This window comes from Notolabrus celidotus, chromosome 11 (assembly GCF_009762535.1).
Source record: "Notolabrus celidotus isolate fNotCel1 chromosome 11, fNotCel1.pri, whole genome shotgun sequence".
Taxonomy (NCBI): domain Eukaryota; kingdom Metazoa; phylum Chordata; class Actinopteri; order Labriformes; family Labridae; genus Notolabrus; species Notolabrus celidotus.
Window position 1 is genome coordinate 18,093,629 of NC_048282.1, and position 26,307 is coordinate 18,119,935.

Below are 26,307 nucleotides of genomic sequence, written 5' to 3' on the forward strand. Positions count from 1 at the left end.
TGGCTCTCCTCTTTGAGTCTAAATGCTGTTTTATTTGATGTCTGAGAAAGAAAATAGCAAAATGACACACATGTACATGTTTACTTGTATTCTTTCTCTTAGGTTCCATTAGTTTGTCTGTCTTAAATTATATGGGATTTTATGCCTCAGCCCAAGAACGACATGGAGAGACAATGTTAGAGGGGCAAGGGTAAGGCTCTCAAGTCTGTTGGGTTTTTATCAGCTTCTACAGGGTAACCTCTCTCCTTCCCTCCCTCCCCAACTCCTCTTCCTCTGCTCTGCCCAGTCCCTTTGCTTGTGTCTTTACTAAATCATGTAGCACTCTTTTCTGCCTAATTTACCCTCTATATGAGTCTTATGTCAATATCTCCTCTCTTTCTCTCTCAACCACAAATTTCTTTGCAGGTACAAAGGACTTTTCACATCTCGTCAACTTCCCCAAAATAACAGACAAACAATCCCTCTGGCTTACTGCTTCTTAAAATACTACGCACATAAATCCTATACTAAACACTGACCTTCTCTCTCTCAGTGTATATGCATGTATAAATGCAATATTATACATGCATATACATGCAAAGATTTATGTGTGTATGTCAAGAAACTCTCCGCCTATGCCAGGGCCGTCTCTCTTCCCTAGTGAATATTCTCACTTCTAACAGTTTGGAACCTCTTTTGTTTCTCTGTTTTTGTGTAGGTGTCTATAGTCAGCCTTGTAGCTAATGCGCTGGGCTACTCCGATCTAGGGCCCATTAAATCACTCAGGACACTAAGGGCCTTGAGACCCCTCAGAGCCTTGTCACGTTTTGAGGGGATGAGGGTAAGATCCAAAGCTAAGCAGCTGATCCTTCCGCATGCCCATTCAACAGTTTAAAGCATGCTAGAACTGATCTTAAAAAACAAACTAAGAGGACAAAAAAACTCCAAGATATTGGGGGATTGTTTTTAAAACCAGGAATGAAAGCCAAGAAGTCACTGTTCATGCGCAATCCTCTACCATGCCTTTGTTAGAGCCAAATAAGTCATGATGCAGCTGGGAGACTGAGAAAAGTAACAGTTAAGTTGTATTGTCAGTAGAAAAACATGCATTTCAATTGAAAATGTAAAAAAAAAAAAAAAGTTATGGACACTAATTGATTTTTTTTCCACATCAAAAACTACCCAAAGCCTAACAGAAATGTTTTTTCACAAAGCTGCCTCATCACATAAGTGACAAACTAGAAATTCTGATTACATCATCATACTATGTTTTTTCTTGATTGGCCAAAGTGAATGCGAAATTGGTCAAAGCTAACCAAACTTACATGCCATCTCATAGAACATTCAAATCAACAATAAGCCTTTCATTTGGCCTGATTCTCAACCACTGCTTTTAATGAAGACCCCCCCCCCCCCCCCCCCCCCTCCCCCCATAAACCCCACACCACATCCTACCCCTCCCTCACGCCATCCCTTAATGCATTCGAGAACAACCAGCAGGAACCAAAAAGCTGCAGGACAACCTCTTCCCAACCAGTCACACAAAAACTGTGCATGCAGTGCAGCTGCCAAACAACCACTAAGAGGTATCTCAGTCAGACGGTTTACAGAGCAGAAAATATTTTCTGTGAAGTTGCCTTTGGTTGCTTCAGCCGCATTTTCCTAAAATACACAGTTCTGATTGGTAGTCTGTGTGACTGGTGCAAGCGATAGGTTTCACCTGGTTGTTGTCACTTGTAGTCCTTCCTGTTTCTTTGTCTATCTTTCTATCTTTCCCTCTTGATCTCATTCTCCTTTACTACTCACTCCTCTTGGTCTGGTTGCCTTGTCTTCTAGTTTGAGCTTCTCCTCTTCACCTCAGACCCCACCCACCTCCTCCTTAGCCCCACATGTGCAGCACGACGCAGCACACACCCCACCCTACCCCTTTGTCCCTCCACTACTCACTCCACCTCGGCCCTGGTTCGGCTGGGCCGGACTGCTGGAGGGTCAACACACTCTCTCCTGCTTGTCCAGGATCTTTCTGCATCAGGGACTGAGACAGAAACCACACACTCACAGTGCTGTGGCTTTGGGAGGAAAATATTTGTTTAGCTTCTGCCAGTGTCAGCACTTTGGGTCATATAATCTAACTGACTGATCCGCTAACAGTCCGCTGTGGTGGCAGGTTATAACTGTAAATATTTCTTGACATTGTCCTTCTTATTTATACCCATGGCCATTTTTGTGCCATCTTTTGGGAAATCAGGCAGAAGCTTAGCAAATATGCTGGCTGCCATTTCACACAAGGCATTACGGCTGTCACGTCATGGCAACACATACTGTAGTGCATACAGCAGGCCGTGGCTTCCTGTTGCCTTCCACTTCCACAGGAAGTGAAACTGGGAGGCAACACTGGGCCCAGTTAGACTCTACCTTTAAGATCTGGGTCTAGTTGGGTTGCGGCCCATAGGTTGACTAGTTCTACCATATAGGGGCTTAAGTACGTCTCAACCCTAGACAGACAATGTATGGCCCCTCTTAAGTACGTCTCAACCCTAGACAGACAATGTATGGCCCCTCTTAAGTACGTCTCAAAAATGATAGACCAGCAGAAGAAGCAGGTCTGTGCAATCATCTATTGGGTGGGCCGATTGTATATTAATTGTGAAGTCTTGTTCATATTAAATATCTAGCATCTAAAATGTGATGCCTTTGCACAGGGGCAGACATCAGTTCGTTTAGGCCCTGGATAATGTCATAAGTCAGGGTTTAATTGTAAACTTAGGGATGGGAAGTAGACCTGTTGGTAATTTTTGGGGTTTAAGATCAAGGCATGTAGACTTTAATACAGTGTATATATATTCCAATGCCCCGATGAATGACTTTATTCACTGGGTTTATGCAGGGAAAGATGTGAAGGTGGCCGAGTAATGTTAAGGGAAACAGAGGAATTTGATCCTGCTGTATTAATCTATTATAAAAGTGTCTATGTTCACCACTAGAGTGGCCATCTTTGTTTAAACGGAAAACAGAAAATATGAGGTCAAAACAATAAATAAATGAATAGAGACGTACATGAATGGAGAGATGCCATAGAATGAAAGAGATTCTGGAGAGTTAGAATGATGAGAACTTTTAGAGTCCCCGCTGGTTGACTGTTGACAGCAGATGCATCGCAGAAGCCTACACCAAATCAACATCGCTGAACAAGTAATGAAGCTTCTATTAGGCACATTGCACTGCTTAACATGCAATGATGATGGGCTGCTCTGACTCTCTTTCTTTTAATGCTGCTTTGTAACCTCGGTCCTACTCACATTTTACCTGAATGACATCATTTCAATTCATCTATCCAGTTTATGTTACACCACAGATTGTCACATTTAAATGAGGAAAGGAGTTTGCCTGTCTAGCTAGTAATAACACTGTTCCTCATGGTGCTGTTAGATATTACTCTGAACCCCAGTCAGTAAGATCAGACCAAAGTGAGCATATGAGCATTGGTCTCCCGGCGCAGCCATATTGTGCTGTAAATATTTGTTAGACACTCATACAGACGCACAAGCACGCAAAGCTTCAACCATTACTTCTATAGCTGCTATCTCTCTATCCACACATCCCTCTATTTGTTTATTTATTGATTTGAACGGTTCTTGAGATTGCACAATGCCATGTAACACGCATGTATTGTAACTGCCGATGCACATTATGCATTTTTGAAAGCCATTTTCCCTCTTTCTGAGAATGCTTTCCACACAGCATGGCCTAATTCTTTCAGATAATGAATTTATGAAAGCGATGTAATTGTATCTCAGATTGAGCAAGAGTCATTCTCTCAGTGAGTTCAATGGCAACACTGCAGTGGAAAGGATGCCGACTCCAGTTTTGTACTTTTCAATTCAATTAAGCCTTTTATAATTTACATCATACGTAAAGTGTGGATGTACTTTCAAAACAAGTCAGCCTGTGCGTCATGTACACGCTGAGAGAATCTTGCTCTACAGCTCCTCCCTGTCTGTTTGTTATGAGGAGGGAATATGGCTCCACAAAACCAGTCTGCTAAAGACATGCATGCTCAGCTGTCTGCCTGAGAGCTGCTGGTCGGCCTGTATAACACTGGTAGTGAGCGGTTCACCATGTGCTGAGCTTATGATGGCTATTTTACATCTACAGGATACCAGGTTGGATTGCTAGACAGGCATAGATTTTTGGGTGGTGGCGGGAGTTATTATACTTTGATAGACTTTTTTTTTTTACTGCACTTATAATGTTTGAATTAGTTATGGAAAAAGATCAGTGAGATTAAGAATATTGACTGTCTACGGTTGGGTAAGGGTGGGCACTTCATAGTGGTATGGCAAACACTTTTCTAAATACATTTTTCACCTATCCTCTCACCTTACAAACATTTAAAAACATGTAAGCATCTATTTTGCCCAAATAGCATAAACTGTGCTTTTCATGTTCTTCTCAAACCCTCCTGTAAGTATTTCACAATATTTACTAATTATCCATAAAGTAAAGATATCAACAGGAAAAATGTACAACCACTGGGAAGCTTAAGTTCGTCTGCATATGCCTGAGATTGTGTTGTGAATGTGTGTGAATGCCTGTACCTGTAACCTTTAAAAAAGTATTTGGACCAATAAACTGTAGAGAGTACAGCTGCTGAAATAACTAAGTAATAATAATGATAATAATAATAATAATTATTATTATTATTATTATTATTATGATACTTTATTTATATAGCACTTTTCAATACAAGTAACAAAGTGCTTTACAGTGGGGCAATAAAAACATGAAGTGCAAAGCAGAATGAAGCGATTAAAAATAAAATGAAATAAAAGCTTAAAAACATACTAACTTATAAAACAGACCCTTAAAATTTAGAGCTAAAATTAAATAAAATTACACAATAAAAGCTTTCCTGTAAAAATGTGTCTTGAGTAATGACATAAAACACGGGACTGATTCTGCAAGTCTGATCTCCTCTGGCAGGCTGTTCCAGAGTGTAGGAGCCCTGACTGAAAACGCCCTGTCCCCTTTGGTTTTCAGTCAGGTCCTTGGAACAGCTAACAGAGCATTGCCAGAGGATCTCAGACTGTGACTAAGTTTGTAGGGGGAAAAACTCAGAGATATATAGAGGGGCAAGTCCATGTATTGCTTTAAAAGTCAATAAATAATCTTAAAATCAATCAGTAGAATCAGTAAATGAAATAACATTGATAGGTTTTTTTCCCATAATGCATATAGAAGCTGTCAGATTACTTTTATTGTACTACTTAATTACTGTTTAAAACACAGAAGTATAGTCTCTAGTAAAAACAATACTGTGTTGCTTGCTGTGTGATTATTTTCTGTAAAATCATCTATACATCAAACTTTTTACATCATAAGGATGTTATTTTCATAATTCTTTATAGCTGTATTCACCTTAATGTGTGTGTTTCTGTGTGAATGAGTTTTTGTGTGTATGTGTGTGCAGGCGCTAGAGCAGCTGTAGCTGCGTGCTTGAAAAGATCAAAGAGCATCTCAGAGTGAAATCAGTGCTGCTCTAATTAGACTGATACAGCTCTCCTTCCCATTAATATACTTCAGAATACACATTACGGTGGTGAGCGGTGCTTAATATTCAGGTGCAATAAATCATAATAGGATTTAACTGCTGCTCTTAACACCACCTGTAACAGGGGGCCGTATAGCTTTTTTAAGTACTAAGTGCAAAGCCATAACAGTATGCAGTGTCTTATTAGGGGTGGGGGGGGGGTGGGGGTGAATGAGCTGTGTCTATTTCCTGGTTCTTACTCTATCATATCCTGTGTCCCCTGGTCTGGTTTAGGTGGTAGTCAACGCCTTGGTGGGTGCCATCCCGTCCATTATGAATGTGTTGCTGGTTTGCCTCATCTTTTGGCTGATTTTCAGTATCATGGGGGTCAACTTGTTTGCGGGCAAGTACTACTACTGTTTCAATGAGACATCAGAGGAGTACTTCTCTGTGGACGTGGTTAACAACAAGACCCAGTGCGAGGCCCTCATGCTGCAAAACTTTACTGAGGTCAGGTGGAAGAACGTCAAGATCAACTTTGACAATGTGGGCGCCGGCTACCTGGCACTACTGCAAGTGGTGAGAGCGTCCGCCTCCTCGTCTCTCTGACTCCTTGTGTTTCTTGATAACTTGCGTGGTTTTCCCATTTTCCTACACACTTTTCATTTTTTTCTATTTCTGTGGTTCACCTGAGGGTCTGTTATTCCTTTTAAACTCCATTTGCTGTCACAGTTCTCTGAAGCTGTCTATTGTTCATATCCATGTGTATATTTGTGGTTTCTCCATTTACTTTTCTTCATACACGTGTTTCTTTCCATGCACAAGCTGTACCACAGGATATGCATCAGTTTCGGTTTGAGTTTGAGTTTGTTTGATTTCAATTTAAAATACTGCCTGTATGTTATTTGTTTTGAACTACCACAAATGTACTGATTCATGTATCTCTTTTTGAAAGGCAACATTCAAAGGCTGGATGGACATTATGTATGCAGCCGTGGATTCCAGAAACGTAATTGAATTACTTCTTCAGTATATATTATGGCGCTCATTTGTCCCTCTGTGTTCCAGAGTATTATGACATGGTCTTAATGGAAATATTTAACATATTGGAAAACATGTTTTTAAAATGTCATACTTGTATGTTTATGTAAGTTTACAGCCAGCAGCATAGCTAAAAGATTGCACTTAAGACTTCAGTCAGGATTTATCACATATCCAAGCCTTGATCAAGAATATACTGAAATTTAGAGGTGACAAGAGAAAGATTTTCACTGTTGTCAGTCTGTGTGCCAAGCTAGGTTAGCCGGCTGCAGACTTTAGCCTCATATTGGCAGATAAAAGAGTGCACTTGATTTTTTAAATCCCATTTTTTGAATGGTTTATTCTGAAATCTGTAATTCTGTCTTTACAAAACACTGAACATCAACATTGTTTCTGCCTTCAAGGTGGAAGACCAGCCTGACTATGAAGTCAACATCTACATGTACATCTACTTTGTTGTCTTCATCATATTTGGCTCCTTCTTCACCCTCAACCTCTTCATTGGTGTGATCATTGACAACTTCAACCAGCAGAAGAAAAAGATAAGACCTCTTATTTACTATATTTTCATTTTAAAATGTCAGGATGTGATTATAACCAAATCTCTGTTTATCCCTTTACTTTGGAGGTCAGGATATCTTCATGACAGAGGAACAAAAAAAGTACTACAATGCCATGAAAAAACTGGGTTCTAAAAAACCGCAAAAGCCCATTCCTAGACCACTGGTACTTTTATTTCCCAGCTGTTACCCCACTTTTTCAAAATGTAATGCCTTTGATTGAACCGTCAGTAAATCTTGTGTCTTCTCCTTTCATAGAACAAGGTCCAGGGCATGGTGTTTGACTTTGTGACGCAGCAGGTCTTTGACATCTCCATCATGACACTCATCTGCCTCAACATGGTCACTATGATGGTGGAAACAGACGACCAGTCAGATGACACAGATAATGTCCTCTACTGGGTCAACTTCATCTTCATCGTAGTCTTCACCACCGAGTTCTTGCTGAAGCTCTTTGCTCTGCGCCACTATTACTTCACCAATGGCTGGAATATATTTGACGTGGTTGTGGTCATCCTTTCTATCGTTGGTGAGTGAGGGAGGTTGAAGACACACAATAACCAGAGTAGATAATCCCTCTTGAGGTCTGTTTATATTCTGATGGTTTCTCTCCTTTTTTTCTTTCTTTTTTGTCTCTCCTCCTTCCTCTCAGGTATGTTCCTGGCTGACCTCATTGAGAAGTACTTTGTGTCACCAACCCTGTTCAGGGTGATCAGGCTTGCTCGAATCGGCCGTATCCTCCGACTGATCAAAGGAGCCAAAGGCATCCGGACTTTACTCTTTGCTCTGATGATGTCACTGCCAGCCTTGTTCAACATTGGTCTACTGCTCTTCCTGGTTATGTTCATCTTCTCCATCTTTGGCATGTCAAACTTTGGCTATGTTAAACATGGAGCAGGAATTGACGACTTGTACAACTTTGAGACCTTTGGGAACAGCATGATCATTTTGTTCATGATCACCACATCAGCTGGATGGGACGGGTTGCTACTGCCGATCCTCAACTACCCCCCAGACTGTGACCCCCTACTGGAGAACCCTGGTACAAATGTGAAAGGCGACTGTGGAAACCCCCCAGTAGGAATCTTCTTTTTCGTCATGTATATCATTATTTCTTTCCTGATTGTTGTCAACATGTACATTGCCATCATTTTGGAGAACTTCAGCGTGGCCACAGAGGAAAGTGCCGATCCACTCAGCGAGGATGACTTCGAGACCTTCTACGAGATCTGGGAGAAGTTCGACCCCACAGCCTCTCAGTTTATCACTTTTGCCAAGCTGTCGGACTTTGCCGACGCACTGGAGCACCCACTTCGTGTGCCAAAGCCCAACACTATAGAACTAATCGCCATGGACATGCCTATGGTGAGTGGCGATCGCATTCACTGCCTGGACATCCTGTTTGCCTTCACAAAGCGAGTGCTGGGTGACAGTGGCGAGTTGGACATGCTGAGGCAACAGATGGAGGAGCGTTTTGTGGCAGCTAACCCCTCCAAGGTGTCATACGAGCCCATCACTACTACTCTCCGTCGCAAACAGGAGGATGTCTCTGCCAGAATTATCCAGAATGCCTACCGCACCCACCTCATCAGGCGAGGCATCATCTTCAAGCGGCACCCTTTTACTAACAATAAGCTGGAGAACGGCGGGACCAACCAAGAGAAGAAGGAGAGCACACCATCCACTGCCTCTCTCCCTTCTTATGACAGCGTGACCAAACCTGACAAGGAAAAGCAGAACGACAACAAGGAGGAGTGGGCCAGGAAAGAGAAGGACAAAAACCAAAAAGATGAGTGGGAATCTAAGTGTTAGGATTCATTGACTCAAAATCCAGTAAAACACAGTGAGCTGAGACTCTGAGCCCACACCCAACAAATGTAGAAAAAGTGATCATTTGCAAGTTACAGAAAACAAACAACAAAAAGATACAAAAAAATGTTTACAGACTCAAATGCTACTGAGGCAACGTGGTTCGTTATGTCGTCAAAGACAGCTGAACCAAACACAATCAGTTTACCACGGAACTTTGCTGCATAGTGACCCAGTTCATAGAAATGAAGAACATATACAAATAAAAAAAAACAGTGTGTGACAGCCAATGACACACATTTCTTTCGGGACCAACTTCCAAGGCACAGAAATCTCTGCTGATGATTGGAGAATTGCAAAATCCCTGCCACCACCGTGTGTGGAACCCCGCAGCAAAGCTCCAATGCTACGGGACCGGATCATACAGATCCAACTAGAACTGTGTTAGCAGTCTAAAGGAGCGTCTGTATCACTGAGTTTACCATCTATATCAAGAAGAAAACCGTAATCAACCAAGTGAGTTTAGCTAGGAAAAACACTAGCGAGGGAGGGGGGGAAACCCAGAACAGTAGACAAAGATTTTTTGTTTGTTTGTGCTGAGTATACTTGCATCTTTACATTATTTGAGCAGCAAAAAAGATAACATTTAGCCCATGTCACTGGTCTTTTCATCTCCTCTTTGTTATACTGACATTAAAAAAGACATTTTCTACATGGGCTTTCACACTGACCGGGTAGGGGTCATTAGTCATTGTTTTGACTTGGGCTGAAGGAGACTTGCTCAGACCGAGTTCCAGATAAATAATAATTATTGTGCTCGTTCAATGCATAGAAATGACTTGCATGAAGGCATGTTTTGATCAGGAATCATGCATGAGTAATCATAGTCCACAAGACACTAATTCTCAGACCACTGCAGTGGCTTGATTATAGTTTGAGGTTGTCCACTGGGGAAAACAACAGGAACTACAACTGGAAAATCCAGATTTTGGATAGTGACATACATATAGAATAGTTGGGGAATGATAGTGGTATGATACTGCCCTTCACTAGTTTTGCTTTTCAGCTGACAGAACTTTTCATTCAGTCCTTCATGTAAATCTCAGTTGAATGAAGGATGTAAGCACTCAGAGGCAAAGTCTCAGTTGGATCAGCCAATAACACAAACTACAAAACAGTTTTTTTTGCTGTTCTGAATGTTAGATGTGCAGAAAGAGTGTGGAGTGTTTGACCAATATGAAGCAGATTATCCTCATGTTGAGGTTGCACAGATTTGGAGGACAGTGTCAGTTGTCCTGAGAAAAAATCTGGGGCTTTCATATCTTTGTTTACTTACATCCGTCATATTGTCATTTTTCTTACTGACCCATGGTCCCTGTTACAACAATGAGAGCAGGTGATAGTTCATGCCAAGGAACTCATATCTGGCACCAGAAAAGGTCTGGTGTGCTTGCGTGTCAAAGGTATCCCCTCTTCTGCTGTAGTCCCTGTAGAAGGGACAGAGGTGTGGTTTTATTTTAATTTTTTTGATATACCTTTTACTTTTTTGCTTTCTTTTGGGGCTAGTGGAAGAACTGAGAACTGCATTTAGGTAGAAACATTAGACAGCACTCTTACTGATCAATGCATTTCAAATTGCTCTTTTTTACTCTGTCAGACCCACATCAGACTTTCCCAGTGAATGATGTCTTAGGTAGTGCTTTTCGGACAATTTGAGTTGCCAGCTTTAGAAAAAAACAGCCTTGAAGTCCTTCTAGATGTCCTTGTGATGCAATCATTCTCAGAAAAGGCTTTGATCAGTGAGAGTGACACTGTTCATCTGACATGGCAAATTTAGCAGAGAATTATCACAAGGATATGCCTCGTCGTGCCTCGCATGTATGGAAGGTGGATGGCCATGAGGGCTGTGGTTTTGGACTGTAGAATCAAATGGATTTGTCTGATGTTTCAGGGAGGTGGATGGGTGATAAATAACACAGCATAAACGTGGACCAATAATAATGTAGAGCCCCTCCCTTCAGGGTTTTAGACTGACTGCCATGAAAACAAGAGAGAAATGGAAGAGCAGAAGGGAAGAGTGGTGCTTTGGTCTGAGTCAGAGTGCTGAAAGTCCCATGTTTGTCAGTGTATCATTGTGCTTTTGTGGGACCTTTTGAACACTGTGTGGTGTTGGACCCAGCCTCGCACCATCTTTTCACATACTTGCAGGCTATCAAATACGATCACCCGCTTCAAAAAAAAAACTAGCCAGAGATCGAGGTAGAAATGTGAACACTTGACCAGATAAAACATCAGCAGGCCTCACATTGATGCAGCTATGTTGTATAATAAGCTTTGTGGGTGTTTTTCATAAAAAAAGAAAAAAAAACTTGAGGCTCCGTCAAGTAGTAGACAAGACACAACTGCCTCTTTATGTGCTCCTGCCATGTTTTTTCTACACAGGAGTGATGGTCCTATTTATAAGCGGATAACTGGACGAAAAAATCTGGCTTCCGTCTTCACACCACTAATGCCATTTGGTGTGTTTAACACTGCCTGTACCAGAAGCCCCTGTCTGTAACAATGACTGAGGTCTGTTTACAATATGAGGTCTCCGAATCAGTTTGGCTGCTGCACACTGAAACCAAATACATTCCCAATGAGAACCACTGGAGGAGTGAGTAATGTCATTCAATTCACCCATGTTCATCTTGGATGTAATGTTTTAGAATGATACATTCACACTTGAAAAAAAAATCAAAAAAGAAGAAAAAAAAATCAAAAAAGAAAACACAAAAACATATATATGTACAGTGCAGGCTATGATGTAAATGGCACAATCGCTGAAAAAGAACAAACTTTTTGAGAGAAACTATAAATATTGTATTATATTCTTTTATTTTATCGGCATGCTTTGTTGTGTTTTTTTGTAAATACGGGATTTTAAAAATGTTACTACTAATAATCAAAAATGAATAATAACAATAATATAGAATGGCTTCCAGCTATGCCCTTTGTCACATTTGTTACCTTTTGGATTTTTTGAGACACTTTTCACTTTGTTGACGGAAATTGAATGAAATATAGATATTATATAATAAAAAGATATATACATGTATACATATATGTCTATATGTATATACATAAAACAGAAGAACACTGTTTGTCACATTTGATTTATGTGCAACACGTTCAGTGGATGTCTAAAAAACTGGTTGTTTCCAGCACCCTTCTATGTTGGGGAATAGCTCATGTGCGATGTTACTGGAGCTGCTTGCCATGGATTGTAGCCTGATCATGATGAAAGGATAATGTTACCAGCACATCTCTCACAAACTGTCATATCTCTCACCTTCACTGAGTATACAGGACACACCCACAGTCACGGACACAAACACACACAAGTGACTCTCCTCACTGCCCAGCTCCTGTATCAGTGATCTCTTCCCTGAGGATGTCAGCTCGTGTGACTGACTCTCCCACCCTGAGATTGCACCCACCCAAGGGTCTTTTTTTTCTCCATCCCCACACATCAGTGCCATTACAGTTCAACATGCATACAATCATGTACTGGCTTCTCATCCTCACGTTAATTTAGTTGACTGGTTTGTTTCTAGTGATCCACTCAATGGCATGTGCCTTTTTTCTGCTTTTTCTGCGATTTTGGATGTTGATGCCACACTGAAAAATAACAAAAAGGAAAAAAAAAAAGAAACAAACAATGTTTCCAAACTGTGGAGGATGGGGGTTAGGGGGTGAGCACAACATTAATCAGGGATGACAAGTCAGAAATACTGCCGGAGGTTCATCCAGACAACCCACATCATCTTAATATTCAACAGTGTGTGATGTTAACAGAAAAACAGCTAACTCAAAAAAATGTCCTGTTCTTAGTGCTATGTGTGTCACCCACTTGGCTTGTGAAAAAGCAGCTTGCCTTCTATATTTCTGTTTGATTTCTTCAATATTTCTGTTTCCATCTGAAATTTATTTTTGTATCAATATTTGATTATAGGACTCATTCTTTTTTAGCATGGTTTATTATGGGCGTATTTTCTTTTTGCTGACAAATTAAAAAGTGCTTTTCAAACTGTTGTTATCATTTGACACCGTGATAAAAGAGGATATACAGTACATTATGATGGTGTGTTGCACAACCACTTGGACTCTTGGTAAGAATATATGAAAGATTGTCTTCATTTGAGCACGAACCTTTTTATTACCAATAAAGCAGCCTTCCAGTTACAACCTGTGTGTTGTTTTTTTCTTGCTAAGAAATGTTGACTTGTTCTTGCTTGAGGTATTTATTGTTTTTTTTTTTAATGGATTTAGAGATTGCAGAGCTGCTAGATTTCTTGCTCTACTTTCCTTCAGGGTTATTCCACATAACTTGTGTCCACTTTAAAGTAGTGGTCACCATTTTGTGCAGATTATTTTACTTTTGTGTTGCTGTATGTGGTTGCAAGTGGATGCCAGTGAATCGCAAAACATCCTGTGAAATGGAGCTGAGTGGCGTTGTGGTAACAGGGTTGTGAAAGGCAGCCTTTCAAATGTAATGGACTTATTGAATTTGTTAAGAGCCCCGTGTTAACATCCCCCTCACAGGCACAATATGGACTATAGCCCCGCTATTATGAAGTCCATCTGCACTGGGATGCTCCTATTTGTAGTCCACCATAAAGTAAATAGCCTAGAGGTAGGATACTACTGTCACCAGTCCTATAACCTGAACTGAGCTACAAAAAAAAGCAGTGTTGGAGGATACTGATATGTTTACGACTCTGCAATTGCTTCGCAGATGGGCAAGGAGGGTAGGAAACTCTTTTTAGGTTTCTGTAGCTGGAATATGTAAATGATGCATGGGGTTGTCCTCAGACAGTGCAGTCACCAAATAAATGGAAAATTTTGTCTTCCTGGCTCCTTTCCCTCCCTTGGGTCACATGGACTCTCAGCTTCTCCCTCCCCCACCTGTCCTTCCTCTCTGGATTTTTTTTAAATTTTCTAATCTGTGTGTCTGTTATATATCATGGAGGCAGTGGGAACCAGCTCCTTATTGCCCCCCCCCCCCCCCCCCCCCCAACTCGTTTCACTGCCATGCTCCAGGATGGTTGTGTGAGAGTGCAGTGAGGTGGACAGGAGAGAGAAAGAGAAGGGAGGAGGGGGAGGAGGTAAGGAAAAGAGATGGGGATGGGAGGTGGTGGTGGAGCACTGCAGTGCAGATAAATTAATGCAGCAGTCGAGGCTGAGTCAGCAGCACACTCCCAGTTTGGCCCGGTGCCTCCATCAGCTCCACGGCTGCCTAGGAGACCGGCTCCCACGCTTAAAAGAAAAAAACCTTCCAAATGAACGACATTTATCCCTATATTTAGTCTGGTTAACGACTCCTTCAAGCGGTAAAGCCCCGCACACGGACGGTGCTGCTTCGTGCTTCGCCGAGGAGCTGTCCGTGGTGCTGGAGGTGGTACAGGAGGAACGAGCATCCTCCGCGCGGCCCTACAGCTCCTTGGGTGGGGTCGTATTGAAAGAAGACATCGCCGGGTTGGCGTGTGGCAGCCATAAGAATGTGTTCAGTGTGCTGAGGAGCTCGACCCAATTCGGAGACAGCCACACCTACACTCCCCCTCTCCTCTTCTGCTCGCTTTCTATCATCCCACCTCCCCTCCTCTAAAACATGTTGTCACATAGCATGTGGTTTCTCTGTGTCGACCTGAACGTGACTAGATATAAACATTAAAGGTATTGTAGTATTTCATTTGACCTGATTATCTGTAAAGGATCGGCTTTTAAAGCGCTGATATTGATACAGAACAGCATTAAACTCTTTATATAAGAGCTACTTAAAATGGTTACACATCACGGTAATACAATGCGTTGATTACGTTGCTCATTTCTGTCCTCTTGTTATCTTCCTTTGTCCCAGTTCGCTGCAGCCCAGCTGCTAAATGTCAGACAGGCAGTAAGCACAAATAGCCAGCAGTAAAAGGGGGTTTTCCTACTATCTGATCCCATTTCAACCCTTGACTGAGATCAGAGGCTTGTGTTTGTGCTCTGCTGGTGCCCCCTCCCTCTCTCCTTTCCTCCCTTCTTCGCCTCCTCCTCCTCCTCTGGCCTCCCTTTCTCCCCAGAGAGTCAAGAATGAGGAGAGAGGAAAAAGCCCAAAGAGGGAGCTCTCCATCATGCCTAATGGCAAGAAGCCAGGAGCCCCCTCCACCACCACCACCACCACCACCACAGCTGCACCCTCACACAACTCGCATTTCTCAATGAGAAACAAGGCAGACACACAACTAACCCCCAGTTCATTCCCAACACACACACGCACGCACGCACGCACGCACGCACACACACACACACACACACACACACACACACACACACACACACACACACACACACACACATTTACACCATCACCACCACCACCAGTTATAGCCTACAGTTTTCCACCACCTACCTTAAATCCACCAGCCCTCTCCCTTTCACAAACTATTAACTCCATTACTGACTGTTTATTCTGCCTGTCTTATTGCATAACCTCATTGTGCAACAATGTAAATTTGTGTGATCAAAGTGCATGCTATATACAGTTAGCCCAGCAAAAGAAAACAAAACAAATGCCTCCACACAATTCTTTTTTATGAATTTTCCAAAGTCAGCCTAACCCTTTTTTCAATCAGCTGAACAACAGCGCCCTCTTCTGGACAGCCTGGTTTATGATTGTATGGGGTGTCCTTTCTCTTTACAAGCAGATCATTAAACAATGCTTCATCCAGGCACCTCCTTTGGATAGCATAGCAGAAACCTGTCATTAGTACCCAACATTAATAGAAAAAACATTGCCTCTTTAAAATACTTTATTCTCAAACCTTTAATCATTTGAAAATACATTTGTGTACATAACATCAAAAGCATACAGCTCAATTCAAAATGCAGTGGGAAAATAGTTTATGGTCATCTCAGATTAATTTCCTTCTCCTCAGTTACTTTTTGTCTCATGGAAAAGTCAAAGAAAAGTACGGGGAAAAAAATCCATCCTTAGTTGGCAGTATGGCTGTAGAGACATTTAAACTTCAAGTGAATGATTCAGTTACAATTTAAAATGACAACTGAGTTAGAAGTCCAACATTGTGATAATTGTCTTTGTTCATTATGAAAAGCCAGAATGTACCTTTTATCTTAGAATACCATGAAGAACTGTCAAATGTTTTTGTTTCAGTTGATTTGTCCTCTTTAATACTGCGAGATGACATGAAGCAAGCGAACAGCACATGTATTCTGGGCTACTTTAAACTTGTGCTGCAATCTGGAAAAGGTCTTCATGACATCTGTAAACAGAACATTAGGGGTTGAAGTCAAAAGCGCTGAAACATGAACGTGTGCAACATTTTAAAAAATGATTTAAAGTTAGAGTGAGATTTTCAGTTTTCTGTACTGGTAAATGTGATAATATCAAATAATCTGAAAACCTAGAAATTGTGAATTGCAGCTCCCTTATTCTCCCCTTCATTTCATTGCAATCTGCTTTCAAACACAGTTTTTCTGTTATTTTCTCTCTGTCTTCTCACAGTCCCATCACACCATCTGAATTGAATCTTTTTGGTATTAATGTTGCTGAGCTCACCCTTCCTGTTTAGTTCTGGCCAGCCACTCCACAAAATCTTTTGCTTTGATCTTATCCAGATAGTGGGTGAAGTCGCTGGTGAATGTCCCGTCTGAATGCCTTTTAAGGTTTCGGTTAATGTTGTGTCCTTTTTCCATCTGAAATAACTGCCACCTGAGAGAGGGATTATTGATGAGTAAAAGCTCTTAAATTTACTGTCAGTTTCAGTGTTGGAGATCTTATAATACAGATATCAAAGATCTATGACAACAGTTTTTTTATTTGTTTTTCTTCAGCAATTATGGCTTCAATAAATTCATAAACACAAACTGACAAATGTCATCAAGCTGTCATTTTATGTTAAATAACTATTTCGGATAATGTCTGCATTTTTCCTCATAATAGCACAAACCAGCCAGCATCCAATCATGTAGAAAGCAACTTCATATGTACCTTACTGGTCTGGTTTTATCCACGACCATCTCTCTACTGCTGGGGCAGAGAAACAGGAACAAAAAACTCCAAAGGTACAGGCTCATCCTTACGTCACCTGGTCAACACAAAAACAAGAATACAACATTTATTACCATGCCACTAAATTAAAAAGTAAATTAAGGGTAGTAGATAAAGGACAGGTTTAGGTTTGAATGAATAAACGTACCTCTCGTAGATTCAGCTTGTGTCCAATGAAGTTCTGTAAATGCTTTTCCAGAGCACATGCGGTGTAATATTGATGAAGCAACAGAGAAGCCCCTCGACACTTACTGGAAGTGGACCAAACGGCAAGGAGTGATTATCCGTGACACTTTATAAAGCGAGCAGGTGTCCGAGCCTGACAAACAGATCCCCTCCCACGACTGACAGCCTTCCTCCTCATTATGGTGGTCCGGATCATAGTATATCTGAACTACAATGGCTTGTGCTCTCCCTACTCAGGTCAAAGGTCAGAGCCTATTTTTTTCTCAGACAGTAGCAGGTGTGAAAAAATGTTGCTCTGATCTCTGACGTCAAGAAAATGACTTCCGAAGTCCCTTGTTCCCTTCTTTCATATTTACATTAAAGGGAGCCGAGTGTATTCAGCTGCAGTGTTTTTATTTATTTAACGACTGAAGTTAGAACTTTCTGTAAAAAGTCCATTCAGGGCGCAATGGACATCTATTTTAACAAGTGTTCAATTCTTAATCAGTCATCTTTTTTAAATCAGTAAGACTTCAATCAATCAGTTATCGTCATATTTATTTGAATAGCCCCAATTCATTTTAAAAAAGTTCATATTACAGAGGGTACATTTTGCAAGTAACAGTGGCAAGGAGAAACTTCCTTAAACAGGCAGAAACCGCAAGCAGAACCGGTCTCATGTGGAACAGCTTTCTGCCATGGTTACCCTGTGCTTATTTGGAAGGATAGGAGGGGATGTGGTGATGGTGGTGGAGCTGCATAGAGACAAACAAACAGAACAAAAACAACACCACCAGATAATACAGACGTATTGCTACAATACAAATAACAATAGTGAAGTTTTGTGTGACATTAGGAGAGCCGACAGAATAATGATAATCCGTTGATAATAATTATAGAACTTGTAGTTGACAGTTTTAATATTAGCAAGAACTATGTCAGATAATATTAGTTGTTGCAGTCTGAGTAATAGCTCTAGGATTGATCTTAACATGAAATGATGATGATAAAAGTAAGACTGATATTAGTAGTTGAAGTAGTTGCAGTAAAGCGTGTCAACAGGGGTCAGTGTGTGTTTTGGCCATTGGATTTTCCGTTCAGAAAAGAATATATATATATATATTAAAAAAAAGAGTGGTTATTTGATTTTCATTTCAAATTTCAAAAATCAAAATTGAAATTCGAGGTTGTTTTTCTTTATCAGGGTCAAGAAGGGATAAACAAAACTTTTTAAAAAACGGTATTTTCATTTTCTGTTACTAAAAAAAAAAAAAAAATTGTTAGAGGAGAGAAACTGGATGGTTTTATCCATAGTTTTTATCTGACCTTCCACAGTGCTTTTAACAAGTGTCTGCATTTTACTGTCTGTTTTTAACCCTGTTTTTATTCTTACTGCCCTTTTATTATGCCCTGTAGCACTTTGAGATTTGCTCCAAATGTAAAATGCGTGATAAATAAAATGTATTATTATTATTATTATTATTATTATTATTATTATTAAAAAACGCTCGTTTTTTTCATATGGTGCGACCGGAAGTTGCCGTTTTCAAAGTAAGAGCGCGTGTGAGGACGGTAGTGATGTTCGATACCACCGATTTCCTTTCTGATCCGATACTGAGTAAAATTCAGGCTGGTATCGGCAATACCGATCCGATACTTTGTGCAAATACACGTGTCTGTGTCTGGTAAATCTAAAAAAAGTAGTGTATTTCTGAGTTATTTATTTATTTATTTTAACTCCTAAGTATATCAAGGTAGCGGCCTCATTTACGATACACCCGAGCTAATACAACAAAAGAAAAACCAAACAGAGGATACAATCATACAAAATATGTGAAAATGGTGTTTTAAACACAAACAAAAAAGAATATAAGTAAAACAATAAAACAATTACAATAAATTATTGCTTCGTTATTAAGAACTAGAACTAGTAGTTCCCACCAACCGCGTATCATTTAGACAAGATCTCAATGGTTTAGCTTCTTTCCACTGTGTTCCTGTTAATGATATACATTGCCTCAAAAAATGAAGTATCAAAAGTATCGATATTTTGATTTGAGAATCGATTTTAGAGCATAAAGATCTGGTATCGGAAGTATCGATATTTCAGTATCAATCCGCACATCACTAGAGGACGGTGCTGTGCTTCTTGGCAAGAGCGTCAATATATGTGACTTCTATCTGTGTTTCCCCTTGCCCAGGCTGAAATGCCTTTGGAACCTTCCTGATTTTTGACATGGCAAAACAAGGCTTGTCGTCTGCAGAAATGTCACATGATATCACACCAAAGTGGAGGTGGAAGAGATTTTTTTCGCAAGAAATGTGAGCAGATTTTGCGCTGAAAATAGCGTGACAACTCAGACTCATGGGGCACGCAGCTGACACGTGAAAGACGCGTGGGCAATGGGCATATAAAGACGGCTCCCAAATGAACGTCTCGCAACTGCGAACCGGTTCTCGTCGTTCACTCAAAAGAGACGTTCAAAAGACCGACTCGTTCGCGAACGTCACACCTCTAGAGGAGACGTGTGGTCCAGGTGTTGTCACTGTTTGTTGAGCTTTTGAGGTTGACCGCTCGCACCGAGTGAATCTACGTTGACCCTACTCCTCCAACAACAGCTAAAGACACAGAGGAATCTGTGTTCAGCTCTTGAGTGACCCAGCACTTGGTACTTTGATCATTATTGTGGTGATGTTAATTGTTGATGAAGATAATGGAAGGTCTTACATGGTTTGGTTGCTTCATTGTAGATGTTCCTTATTTTATATTAAAAAAACAACAACAACAAAAATCCTTATTTACTGTTGTGCATTGCCTTTACACTGCTTGGCAGTACCTGCACCCAAATGGACTTGAAGCACTTGTTACTCTTACTGATCTTGTTTCCTCTTGTCTAGATCTTTGCTTGTGTTGTTCTTGTTCTCGTATGTATGTCGCTTTGGATAAAAGCGTCTGCTAACATTGTAACATTGTAACATTAAGCCAGCTAGTTTGTAAAACATGTGGTACTTGAGACTGTACTGCTAATGCTAGTCATATATAGCAGTAGCCAAGGAAGTGTTAAAGCGAACAGGTCGTTGTGTTAGGATCTTTATCGACTGCTAATCGACACTAATACATTTAAGAAAAAAGAGAAACTGTACAAGTAGAGTAGTGACACCAACAACTTTAGCATGGAAATTTGAAATGTAATGTACTAGCATTGCAGAAATAATAATCGGATTTAGTTCATGAAAGTAGGAGATGTAAATTATGTCAGTTTTTAAAGCATTCTACTCTGGACTCTTGGAAACCGTGATGGACTTTTCAAGTTTACAGACTCAAAATTTAAAGAATAATCAACAAAGTAACCCGACATCGATATTTGTTAAATGCAGCTCTGTATTGGTCATTTCTGCTAATCCGCTCCGTGAGATTTGGCCAACCCAAGTAACCTTTTATTTTGTTGGAGGTGACCATGGATCTGAAGGACTGCATCTAATTTGTTGAGTGAGTGATATCTTTTGTTCCTGGTGGTTATGGAACAAAATATTTCAACGACTTACTACTTTACAAACTTGTACCGTGATAAATTACTTTTTCCTTATAACTCCATAAGGAGGGGAAACACAGACAATTTTGGACATTATTAAAGAAGAAAGGAAGAGTTAATTTGCAAAAACAGTTAACTCACTTTTAAAAGAATTTAAATATGTTTTAAAAAACATACTATTTCTATTAGCTTTTGAAATTTTCAATCAACTGAAGCTGGGTGGCTTTGACTAGGTCAAAATTACTTTACTAACTAGAGGTATCTTAAAGATGTAACTTTATTAAGAATCTATATGAAAAAGAAATGTGTTTTGAAAATTTATAAAAACGTAGTTATCTGTTTTTGTAAATGAACTCTTCAAAGGTATATCTATGTACTGCTTGTGATTATTTCTTGCAAGAGACAACGTTCTTAAAAGCAATAATTGGAAAATAAAACTTTTCAGTTTCGTAAAATGTTTTCAAAGCAATTTAACCAGCAGTAACCTGTAAACTGTTGATGGTTTCCTTGTTTGGAAAATCTGGCACTGATATTTATGGATGAATCTCAGAGAAGAATCGTTCAAAGATTCCTCAGCATATCTTACAGGAATGTTTTACATTTTGTTATTGACTTTTGATGTCCCTAATTTCTTTTTATTTCTTTTTAATTTTGGGGTAAAGAACTGAACCCTCAGATTTCAATGGAAGGTCAAGAAATTCAACAGAGGATGGAACTGGGCGCCTCCAGGAGCCACTCAAACCAATCAGCACCGATGTAGGTACAATGTGCACTACTTGCCTCGTCCAGTCATTTGTTTTATTTCTGCACTTTACTTGTCACTCTTCACGAGTTCATTGTCAGTTTAAAAGACAAAATCAGGCACTATGTATACTGGCACTGTCATGTAAATTAATAGCTTTAGCTTTCGGTTAATTATTTACAATCTCACTGTGTCTGGGGACTCTCCCCACAGGTACACACCTTAATCTGGCTGGGTCTTGCTGGCAACTCCTCTCCTGAGGTTTATAAGGCTGCTTTTAGGCCCAGCCAGAAAGACTTAATCCCATAAGGTTCCTCAACCCTCCTAGACCTTTACCCTCACATCATTGGCAGGGGAGAGATGATCCATAACTCTTACTGTAACCCCTCATCATCCTCTTAAATATTACCCCAACCTTTCTCTGGCCACTTTTCAAACCACAACATGGAGATTTACACCAAAACATTAGTAGATGCATACACACACATAAATCACCTTCAATCTTTTTTTTTTTTTTTTTGGTTTTGTTTTGTCTTCGTCAGGTTGTTCAACTTATGCCTAGATTAAGTCTGACTATTCTGCATTTGTCCTGTTGCTGTTTGGTGCATGTAGTCACGTATTTTCTATCACTTCCATTGTTTTAATACCTCTGCAAAATATTGCACAATTAGAAAAAATATTTTTTAACAACAATTTATTTTTCAATATTATTTTTATTGTTTTCTTTTTTGAGTGCAAAACAAAAAAACGTTTTACTTCCCTTTAACCCCACACCCCCTACATCTCTTTACACATAAATAAAGTAAAATAATAAAATAAAATAAAAACAGGCAAAAGAATGGAGGAACAAAAAAAAAAAAAAAAAAGCCCAAAAAAGATAATGTGTTCATATAACAACTATTTGACTCCAATGTTCAACTTCAGATATGATAGTGTCATTGCTTGTTAGACTGCCTTTTTTATTGAGATTGTAAGATTCTATTGCATACATGCATCTACTGTCTGTGGATCTGTCTGTCAGTTTATTTATTCTTTTGAGTTCTCTTTTAAAAGCGATCTAAAACTTCAGCAGTAGCTTTGGTAAAAAAAACAAAAAACAACCCATTTCATATGTTTGTATCACTTCAAAGTTCTTATAATGACATTTTAATTTCTATAAATGCATTTGCTGGCATTGCTGTGGTGAAAAACACCATCAACTAAACTTCAACACAAGAGTAAAACAGGCTGCAGACATTCTTTCAGAGCGTTGTTACCCCTGTGCTTTACATATGGCCTGACTTCATAAATGTATAAAAGTCAGTTTTATCATTTGGTTTGTAGTGTACTTCTAGATCATGGACACTAGGTGGCAGTCTCGACCACAGTTGAGGAGCCTCTCAGTGCTAACTATACAGTGTTGAGGTTCTCAGCCATTTCCTGGTTGAGACCTTTTTGTCAGCACAACCTCAGCAATTTTAGAAACTTGACAAGTCTCTGTTAATGATTTAAGTTTTATTCTCTTTACATAGAAAGCACTGTAGACAATGCAAGAATGTTAGTAAATCTTTGAATGTGTAATTTAAATTTTTGAGGAGAAAACAAAGTTCATATAAATCATTTAAAATCCTATTTTCAACCAGAATCATTAAAACATCTTCTCTTGCTACAGCCTTAAAGATGCACATCCTTCATGTACAGACATTGGTTGTAAGTTGGACTTTAGGATTTCTGAGATGAAGGTAAAAAATGCACTGATGTAAAGAAAAGGAATCATTTGATACAGTATTTAAGTATCAGAAAGGACTCTCTCTTCTCCTCTGGCATTACCTCTCAGGAGGACAAGTGTAAATGTTTGAGTCTATATTCAATATATATTATCAGTAAGAGAGGACAGGGAGTTTACTGCTCAGGGTCATTCTTACCGGGGCTGCAATGTTCTCTCTGCTGCTGCTCGATAACTTGCTGTTGATTGATACATTAATATTGAATTGATCCGTGCCTTTTCTCACTCACACACACTCAGGCACTTGAGCTAGATGAGAGAAAGACACTTTTTGGTGCAACACCAGATTTCTTTCCTTCAGAGTTAGATGGTTTTTTTGGTGCTTGATCCTGGACATTTCTTTGGAATATTTAGTTAGAGAGTTTTACTCTTGTAGAAAAAAGAGCCGGTAGTTAAAGATGTTGCATTATCTCTTTTTTTTAAAACACAAGAACAAAAGCTTCATTTGAAAGGAAGAAAAAAGAACCTAGCATCAGGGTGGCTGTTAGATAAGATCAGTTTACATTGACGTGGACTGTGGTAAATTCTGTATGTTAGACAGTTGATGTTTAACAATAAACATCTTCTGTGGCGAGGAATAGCAGGACTTTGAAAGACCACAGGAGACAAAACAATGAGTCTATCACCTATAAACATCACTACTAAGGGCAGTGATTTAGCCTTAGATTTGTTTCCTTCAATTTATTTGGGCTGTTAATGATAGGCTATCAGATTCCTATCTCCCTTTCCTGCTCTCTCCCCTCTCCTGCTCCCTGCTGTAGCCTGGAGGACTGTTTTGGCGAGCATCTGGAGGCAGGCTGTGTGAATAGGCTCCATTCTTGCAGGGTCCTGTGCTCCAGCGAGCGCACTCAGGGCATGGACGCTCCGGTCAACAGAGGAGGACGTTGGGGGCGGGGAGGAGGGAGAGAAGCCTGCAAAGAACACAAGCAGTGTTAATTTTCGCTCTATGCATTTTTTGTTGATCTGGATGCCGTCCATTCTCATTTCTTCTTTCCTTCATGTCTTCTCATCTCTTTTGTTTCCCTGCTAATAGAAAGGGAAAGAACAAGGCCTGGTGAAGTTTGTAGCCCTTTAACAGGATCGTGTATACTGAACAATGCATTGCAGCTTGGGCCTTTTCTACACGGGAGCAATGGGCGGGGGGAGCAGCCAGTTTGGGTGAATTTGGTTGTGGAGCAGCTGAGGAAGTCTATTTTCAGCAGTTTTGAAGGATGCTTGTGGACAACTGTGGTCTCAAACCTCAGCCACTAAGTGATTGCTTTGTGCTTTTCATCACGTTGTGTCATTTCCTATGGGAAAAAAGGGCAAGGGAGTGTGTTCCAAATCAGTTTGATTTTCAGTTTGATAATATCTACTCTTTATCAATGAGAATTTGTTTAGTGAGACAGTCCAAAGAATGTAAGGATTTTAAAACATTACTCTGTGTTATTTCTCCCTATGCGCCCATCTGAATGATCAAAGTGATCTTTTCTGTGTGTTTAAGTCTCCTTGTAATCAGAAGACAACATTTGGCTGATAAAACGTGTCTCAGTTTGCTGTGAAACCTTCACACTTCCTTCCCCCATTGATTGTGTGGCTGTGAATCTGGGACTTCGTGTGTCTGCCCTTGCTGTTTGCTGGTTCAGATGTTGGATCAATGTGTTTGTGTCTGTCTAGAGAAGGCTCCGACTCGAGCCAGGGTTGATCTGTAGAAGGTAATGGGATTGTAAGTGTCTGGTCGAGAGGAGGAGCGCTAATGAAATGAAGGGCTGGGGCTGTCAGAGCAAAAGATTTGAACTGACAGCCACTCGCATCAGAGGATACACACAATCATGTATGTTTCTTTCACACGTGTGGGAATGTATGCATATGATTATACGTGTTCATGCTCCCTCCTCCTGTTGACAGACAGGATCACATGAGTTATAGTTTGCTAACTGTGTGTTTGAAGCTCTGCTGCAGTAAAAGAGAAGACCTCATCCACATGATGACAATATAACTGCAGTGTGTTACAGCAGGGAGGGCGTGACCAGCTCCTGTGTTTCCTACTCTGCTGATAGTTCTTATCTGAGAAAGCAGAGAAATAGGCTAATGCTGTCTCTGCAGCTGTCAAAACCGTCATTCTGTCTGTTTACTTGGTGCATGTTCCTGAGAGATAGAGCTTAGCTAAGCTGCAAGAAAGAGGTTATGGATTGTCACAGTACAATTTGTACTGGACTCTTGTAGGAGTGGGTTAACATTTGGGCTTTCTTAAAAGCATTTCATCTTGTTGTTGTTATATCATTCTCCTGCCAAATCATTGCAAATGCTCCCATCTATCCTGTGAATCACCCTCCTTCTGTCCATCCTTTGAAATCATCATATCACTGCATAAACCCTATATGTATCCCATTGTGATTTGATTTGGAGAGCAAAAATGGCAGATTAGTCTTAAATCCGCCCAAGTAGATTATCCACTCATCTCTAAAGCTCATGCATCGAGGGTTCCTCATAATTGCCGCTTGCGGTTTGGGGGCAGGAGTACCCAGCTTACCCGTGATCAGGAGAACAGAACTGATCTGCTCCCACAATGCCATCCATGTCTGCTTATTAAAAGTGCGCTTGACCCCACTTTTCCCCCCGTGTGCCTCTTCCTATTGTGTTCAGTCTGATTGATGTTGACTGGGGTCACCTAAGCTCATGCAGGGGATCATGGCACAGTGTGCAGGGGGCTAAATGTTTACATGCATTCATTTGACTTTACCCAGGGGTCTGCTGGCTCGATCCAGGGTCGTCATGTGGACGAGCAGACTTAGCCATATGTCATGCTTTTCTCCACCACTGGACTGAAGGTCAAACCCACCGGGTTACGGAGGCTAGTTAGGAAGAATAAATACTCTTCGTGTGCGAGTCTTGATCTGTGTTTTGACTCTGGGCTTTCAGCTGTGACAGCAGACACGGCTCTTAACATGAGTGGGTTGAAGAACATGTATGACACTAATGTGGCTTCTCGGTTAACTTTAACTTAACTGACATGGCACAGAATATGACAGCAAATAATCTAAGGTGTTTCAGCAATGCACTTATTCTGAGGAATATGTCACAGTGAGGAACAGAGGTGAGCTAATGGAAA

General features: G+C 40.4%; 3 protein-coding genes across 3 annotated transcripts in view; 2 read left to right on the forward strand and 1 right to left on the reverse strand.

The window, feature by feature from the left end:
• Window positions 1-13,146, forward strand: part of scn8aa (sodium channel, voltage gated, type VIII, alpha subunit a) — a 42,446-nt gene extending 29,300 nt beyond the window's left edge. Inside the window, exons 20-26 of the mRNA XM_034696655.1 lie at window positions 698-820; window positions 5,804-6,088; window positions 6,465-6,518; window positions 6,955-7,092; window positions 7,172-7,276; window positions 7,369-7,639; window positions 7,763-13,146. Coding sequence (XP_034552546.1) covers window positions 698-820; window positions 5,804-6,088; window positions 6,465-6,518; window positions 6,955-7,092; window positions 7,172-7,276; window positions 7,369-7,639; window positions 7,763-8,922 — 2,136 coding nt within the window. The 3' untranslated portion in view covers window positions 8,923-13,146. The remainder of the gene's footprint in view (window positions 1-697; window positions 821-5,803; window positions 6,089-6,464; window positions 6,519-6,954; window positions 7,093-7,171; window positions 7,277-7,368; window positions 7,640-7,762) is intronic.
• Window positions 13,147-15,793: 2,647 nt separating this feature from the next.
• Window positions 15,794-18,379, reverse strand: LOC117821120 (glucagon-like). The gene is made up of 4 exons (XM_034695186.1): window positions 17,160-18,379; window positions 16,952-17,048; window positions 16,520-16,672; window positions 15,794-16,223 (listed from the first exon to the last, which is right to left on the reverse strand). The coding sequence occupies exons 1-4, from the start codon at window positions 17,215-17,217 to the stop codon at window positions 16,184-16,186; spliced, it is 348 nt and encodes a 115-aa protein (XP_034551077.1). The 5' UTR covers window positions 17,218-18,379; the 3' UTR covers window positions 15,794-16,183.
• A 925-nt stretch (window positions 18,380-19,304) lies between these two features.
• The window catches only part of si:dkey-157g16.6 (uncharacterized protein LOC561837 homolog), a 57,839-nt gene continuing 50,836 nt past the window's right edge, over window positions 19,305-26,307 (forward strand). The window contains exons 1-2 of the mRNA XM_034695185.1: window positions 19,305-19,498; window positions 21,372-21,469. Of these exons, the coding sequence (XP_034551076.1) occupies window positions 19,413-19,498; window positions 21,372-21,469 (184 nt within the window). The 5' untranslated portion in view covers window positions 19,305-19,412. The remainder of the gene's footprint in view (window positions 19,499-21,371; window positions 21,470-26,307) is intronic.